We start from the raw sequence: 6,108 nt of genomic DNA, 5'->3' as shown, positions 1-6,108 counted from the left end.
ATGATAACTATGCTAATTAACATGCTAACATGCTAATTATGTTAACCATGTGACTTAGCTAACTTCGCTTATCATTTTTAACAGTAATGCTAACTAGCATGCTAACATGCTAGCATGCTAACATGCTAACCATGTGACTTAGCTAACTTAGCTAATCATTTTTAGCAGTTTTGCTAAAAAATGCTAACTAGCATGCTAACATGCTAGCATGCTAACTATGCTAACCATATGACTTAGCTAACTTAGCTAATCATTTTTAGCAGTTTTGCAAAAAATGCTAACTAGCATGCTAACATGTTAGCATGCTAACTATGCTAACCATGTGACTTAGCTAACTTAGCTAATCATTTTTAGCAGTTTTGTAAAAAATGCTAACTAGCATGTTAGCATGCTAACTATGCTAACCATGTGACTTAGCTAACTTAGCTAATCGTTTTTAACAGTTTTGCTAAAAATGCTAACTAGCATGCTAACTAGCATGCTAACATGCTAGCATGCTAACTATGCTAACCAAGTTACTTAGCTATCTTAGCTAACTAGCTACAGTGGGTAGGAGTCATAGTTGATGACAAGTAACAGTTACAATGGCTGAACAGATAAAAGTTCAGTAGTTTAAAGGGTTAAATTGTTTAACAGTGAAATATTGTAGTGAGGACTTTTATTTTGAAACAGTTTTTGGCAGAGGAAGCAGTTGAACAGGATGTGTAGTCTTAATAGGGCCAGTTTGTATGCTTAAAGCCTGAGACTGGCAGTTGATGCAGCTGGCCCGAACACCTGCCATAGGATTCTAATTGCTTAACGGCTCTATTGTGATGTCATCAGCCCATGTTAAGTCTATGGGGAAATTTTGAACAGTTTTTAATTAATAGTTTAAAAAGTATAAAAGTTACAAAGCTGAAAAATACAAAGCACCCATGTCCTAAGTAAGACCTACGTAACATAGTTTGAATGAAGTTTCTACGTTAAGCGGTTGAAGCTGCATTAATTGCGTTAGAAGAAGAAGAATAAGAAGCCTAGGAAGAACAGTACAGTGCATTTTCATGCACTGTAATAAGAAGAAGCCTAGGAAGAACAGTACAGTGCATTTTCATGCACTGTAATAAGAAGCCTAGGAAGAACAGTATAGTGCATTTTCATGCACTATAATAAGAAGAAGAAGAAGCCTAGGAAGAACAGTAGAGTGCATTTTCATGCACTCTAATAAGAAGAAGCCTAGGAAGAACAGTACAGTGCATTTTCATGCACTGTAATAATAAAATGCCTTGGAATAACAGTACAGTGCATTTTCATGCACTGTAATAAGAAGAAGCCTAGGAAGAACAGTACAGTGCATTTTCATGCACTGTAATAAGAATCAGAAGAAGCCTAGGAAGAACAGTACAGTGCATTTTCATGCACTGTAATAAGAAGAAGCCTAGGAAGAACAGTACAGTGCATTTTCATGCACTGTAATAACAGTACAGTGCATTTTCATGCACTGTAATAATAAAATGCCTTGGAATAACAGTACAGTGCATTTTCATGCACTGTAATAATAAAATGCCTTGGAATAACAGTACATAATAAAATGCCTTGGAATAACAGTACAGTGCATTTTCATGCACTGTAATAACTGGAGTGCAAACCATCTATGAACATAATGTTTATTTGAAGTTTCACCAAAACGGTAAGTTATGAAAGTTGACAAAACAAATTTGATTATGGAAAACATCACATCAAAACAACTTCTATTTATATTTCTTGGCAATGTCATGGAGTAGGCGACCCAGTGAGCCATTGCGATGTTTTTTGGCTAGCCATTCATTCCACTCAATTAGTGTAAGGTGATCTGTTAACAAGTCCTCTGTCCGATTCCCCCTGCATCTTGAGATGATCTCCTTATAACTCCGCCAAGCCCTCTCGATGTGCTGAGTGTGGCAACCTGTATCTGCATTGACGAATGCTTGACTGTGGTTCACTGTGTAATGATCATACCCCAGTGCAGGCAGTACCTGGCGGTAGGCTCGCCATTCGTCACTTAAAACTGAAGTCCCTCTTCTAATATGGTGGACGATGAGAGGTACCAGCTCTTGTCTTGTCCTTTTTGGCACTAAACGTAGAATAGGTCGACGTCTTGAGTGCTTCACACCGAGCATCCCAAACACCCACTTTTTTCTTTTCCAGCCACCTGTTATCCGGCCACGTCCATACTGTCAAAAAAGCACACATGGATATTACAAATTATGTTTAAGCATTATTTTACTCTTTGGTAATAAAAATAGGAGAAAGAGGAAGATGATGAGGAATAACAAAAAGAAGAAAAATACATTATGTGTATTGTGTTTGCATTTACTTTTCTTTTGTGCCTGAAGTGGCTTTCATCTATCGCCACAAACTCTCTTCGACCTCCCAGCCTCTGTCCTCTCTTCCTTCGCATTCGTTCCACAGCCTCAACACAGACATTTCTCAAAAGTTTGGCCATTCTTGTCAGTGTTGCTGAACTTGCGGCAATGTCATCGGTTATCATGTCAACTTGTCTTAACCGTAGGCCTTGTGCAAACCTGATAATACACAATATTATAGTAATGGTGAAAATTTGCATAATAAACAGTGAGCAGACACCTAATTAGGACACATGAAATATGCATCAAGGAGAGAAAGAGGAAGGTAGAATGAGAGAGAAGTAAGACAAACAGAAAGAGTGAAAAGGGGAGAAAGTGAAGACATAGATAGATGTGGGTGGATGAATAGACATAGGTACATGGATAGATGATAGTCGGGTAGATATGGAAGAGAGTGCAGGTAACTAGATGGAAATATCTAGTACAGATAGATTATTGATAGAGACAGACTGGCAGACTCAATAGACCTCTGAAGTTTGCCTACAAAAAAGAACCAAAACGGCCATCTTTGCCCATATAAGGAGATCCGGTTGTTAATTGAAGCTAACTACCTATGGCAAGTTGCATTGCAAGTTAGCTCTGGGGTAGCAATAATCTAAGTGTGCCGCCTTCACGTACCGGAGATCACAGTATCCACTCGAAGGCAGAGGACAAAAGTGTGTTCAGGAAAACGTCTGCATTTCAGACTTTTTCATCCCCGCGAGAGTTTAAAAGATGCGATAATTTAAAATCCCCATGTTATTTTCCCACAGGAAAAATCTTAGAATAGCCTACTTTATTTTTTTTTTAGATATGTGATCACATTTCACTTCACCTTGGCAAATGGTACGCTCTGAATGATTAAACATAATGATTCATGGTAACTTTTTACACCTGAATTTATAATTTAGCCTACTTGTCTATAGGCCTTTCTCACAAAACGACCGATGGCCCAAAAAGTCTTCAGAGCAGTGTACTCGAGCTTCCAATGTTTAAGGGCGCTACACACCAACCCAAAGTTAGCTGCCAGGTGCCGACGGCGATAGCTTTTGTGCCGATTCAACATGTGTAATCGGCAGAAAAGCTACCACCGCCGGCATCCGTCAGTCGATATCGGGTTGGTGTGTAGCGCCTATAGGTGCAGGAACCGGAAGAGCCAGTCCCTGCTCTGAAGACTTTTTGGGCCATCGGTCGTTTTGTGAGAAAGGCCTATTGTGATCAGAATGTTCAAGATGAACTTAAAAGTGCCTAATTGTCCATCCAAAGGTTATACCAAAAGACTATCTGATATTTAAGCCTTGTTATGGGTATAGGCCCTGTTTAAGCAACATTAAAAACTAATTGGCCTACATATACCTACTGTTACTGTAGTAGTCTATGTCCATACCTGTATAAGAACCTCATCCAGCTGAAAAGGCACATCTTGGATTTGCTGAAGATTGTCTGGTGTCGGATGGATTTCCTGACTATGCCTTTGTGCTTGCCCCGACGTCGACATACCCTGTGGACAAAAAACACAAGCAATGAAATCAAACTTAAAGTTATTCGTTTGATCTCAATTCATAGTATCCTAGGCTTATACATGTTTCCCCCATAAATATAAATCGTATAGGCTTTTCAGATAATTAGAAATGAGTCTTCTAGCCTAGGCCGATATGCCTACATAGCCTGGTAGCCTACAAAATATAAAATGAGAAACAAAAATGCCAGTAGCCTAAGTATATAGAAAATATAAGTGGTTTTCATTCAAGATGTAGGCCTATCTATCTGTGATAAATATAACCTATGGATAAAAAGACAACTTACCATTCACATTTATCCACACCATGACACTTCTGTTCAATTTTCATTGTATGGTGGCAAAAGTTGCATTTGATCTTTTTTTTTATCAGTCTTCTCCTCTACAACCATTTTATAAGCTTCTTTAAATTATTTTTACTTCTTCTTCCTTCAATTAGTTGCCGCGGCTCCCTTGCTAAACCAGGCATCTTGATTCCATAAGGAAATATGCTACTGTGTTCCAGTTTGCGCCAAAAAATACGCGCCAGAAGTGCATTGGTAGCTGTGAAGCCAGCAGCAATAGGGTGGGGGGAAACGTCATTATACAAATATAAGCATTGACTGATGATACTGTTTTGCCACAATGTTATCAGCCTTCATTTACCATTGTTGGTTTTCAATAGCATGCTATAAAGTATACAATTTACAAATTATAAATCAACATGGCAAGTTTCAAACCCAAAGAGAGGGATTTTAAACTCTTATTCTGAAGTCAATGAATTCAGGAAACTCCGGCTGAGGGTAGCTAATCTTTATTTTTTCGTTATGTTACCAAGTGGCTAGTGACAAGATCTCGAAGTAACGTGGAATTAAAAGAAGAAAATAAGCATAGCATTACATTTCATTGCCATTTATCTTAGACACGAAATGGCAAAAAGAAAAATTAGACCTTTTACAAGGTCAGGGAAGATCAGGAAACTAGATGGTGAAAAGAAATCGCCTGTAACCCTAATCGACGATGACGATGGCGTTGATGGACACGTTCCAGCCAGATAGTGCTAAACTCAACTCAAACCGCCGGTAAGTTTCTTAACTTTCATTCTTATTAGCCTGTTATTAATGCATCCAACTTACTGTCTTAACAGTAGTTTCTAGCGTTAGCTTTTTTCCCCTAAAGTTTATAACAACTTGTCAAATGTGCATGGCTATCTTATCACATCTGGTGTAGCTAGCGTGAAAGCTTGTAGGATGTCTTGGAGCAGCTTAGCAGCTACACACAGGTCGTTAACACATTTTGAGAGCAGCACTCCGAGGGATGCAGATAGTTTTCGAGAGGCAAACATTTAAGAAATGCTTTTTAGCATATGTAGCCTACACTGTAAACATTCACAGTTGTTGAAGCCTATATGCCATCAAAGGGCAGAACTGACTACTAATTGTATTATGTGTAGTCTCTCAAAATCTTCAAATAGCCTATTATGTTTATTATTGTCATTAATTGTGGTTATACTGCCTGTATTTTGGTGAAAAACAGCATACTGCATGGTGAACAAATGTAGAGCAAACCATGAATGTAGTATTGATGTGCTTTTAAAACAGAAACATAGCATGCTCTACCTATTATTTATTTATTTTTTTCTTCCTTGCTTTCTGTCTTTCAGGAAACTCTATGTCTCCAACAGTATCAGAGCTCCTCCTTAAAGCTAAGGAGAGAGAGGGTGTCCTGATAAGGAAGAACAAGAAGCTGAAAAAGGAATTGCACTCTTCACAAACAAGGGGCTGGTAAGTCAATACTTTATCTCAATATGACACTTAACAACAAACACCACTTGGATTAAAACATTTTAATATAGGGCTCTTCACAGTGTAAGTAGAACGCTCCATTCACGTTCGGCTGTCAATTCTTTATGCTAAGCATAATTGACCGCTGTCAAGGATAGTGGCCTTTTTGCCACTGATTCACTACAGACAGTTGTTCAGCTGCGTTCTAAAGAATGTTGTATTCAAGTTCAGTGAGTTTGGTGAAGTTTGTTTCTCATCATTTGCCAATGAAAACAGTAAAAAATACATTTAAAGACCCATCAGGTGAAGTGTCTTCTCTTATGTTGGTAGGTAGCCGTATAATAAGTGGGGTCCGGGTCGCTCTGTCGGGGCTTATTTTTTTGATAATGGCTGGCATTCTATACATTAACCCTTACACAGTAGAGCCCTTTGAAGACTCCATCGATAATATCAAATATCAAGTATA

General features: G+C 38.4%; 1 protein-coding gene across 1 annotated transcript; it reads right to left on the bottom strand.

Annotated features, from left to right (window-relative positions):
- Window positions 1–1,629: 1,629 nt before the first annotated feature.
- LOC143114197 (uncharacterized) lies at window positions 1,630–4,878 on the bottom strand. Its single transcript, XM_076275696.1, has 4 exons — window positions 4,167–4,878; window positions 3,748–3,861; window positions 2,333–2,540; window positions 1,630–2,189 (listed from the first exon to the last, which is right to left on the bottom strand). Exons 1-4 carry the CDS (start codon window positions 4,208–4,210, stop codon window positions 1,728–1,730), a joined length of 828 nt encoding a protein of 275 aa, XP_076131811.1. The 5' UTR covers window positions 4,211–4,878; the 3' UTR covers window positions 1,630–1,727.
- Window positions 4,879–6,108: the final 1,230 nt, after the last annotated feature.

This window comes from Alosa pseudoharengus, unplaced genomic scaffold (assembly GCF_046254945.1).
Source record: "Alosa pseudoharengus isolate Yale_2024_CS ecotype anadromous, Long Island Sound unplaced genomic scaffold, YU_APseudo_1.1 YU_APseudo_1.1_scf_11, whole genome shotgun sequence".
In the NCBI taxonomy this organism is placed as follows: domain Eukaryota; kingdom Metazoa; phylum Chordata; class Actinopteri; order Clupeiformes; family Clupeidae; genus Alosa; species Alosa pseudoharengus.
Note: the sequence above shows the minus strand (reverse complement) of the source record. Positions and strands in the feature narration are given on the sequence as shown.

Coding starts and splice junctions, on each gene's coding strand:
- LOC143114197 (XM_076275696.1), bottom strand. CDS start 4,210: ATGAAAATTGAACAGAAGTGTCATGGTGTGGATAAATGTGAATG. Junction 3,862..4,166: donor GGTGTGGATAAATGTGAATG/GTAAGTTGTCTT, acceptor TTTTGTCCACAG/GGTATGTCGACGTCGGGGCA. Junction 2,541..3,747: donor TGGATGAGGTTCTTATACAG/GTATGGACATAG, acceptor GTGTATTATCAG/GTTTGCACAAGGCCTACGGT.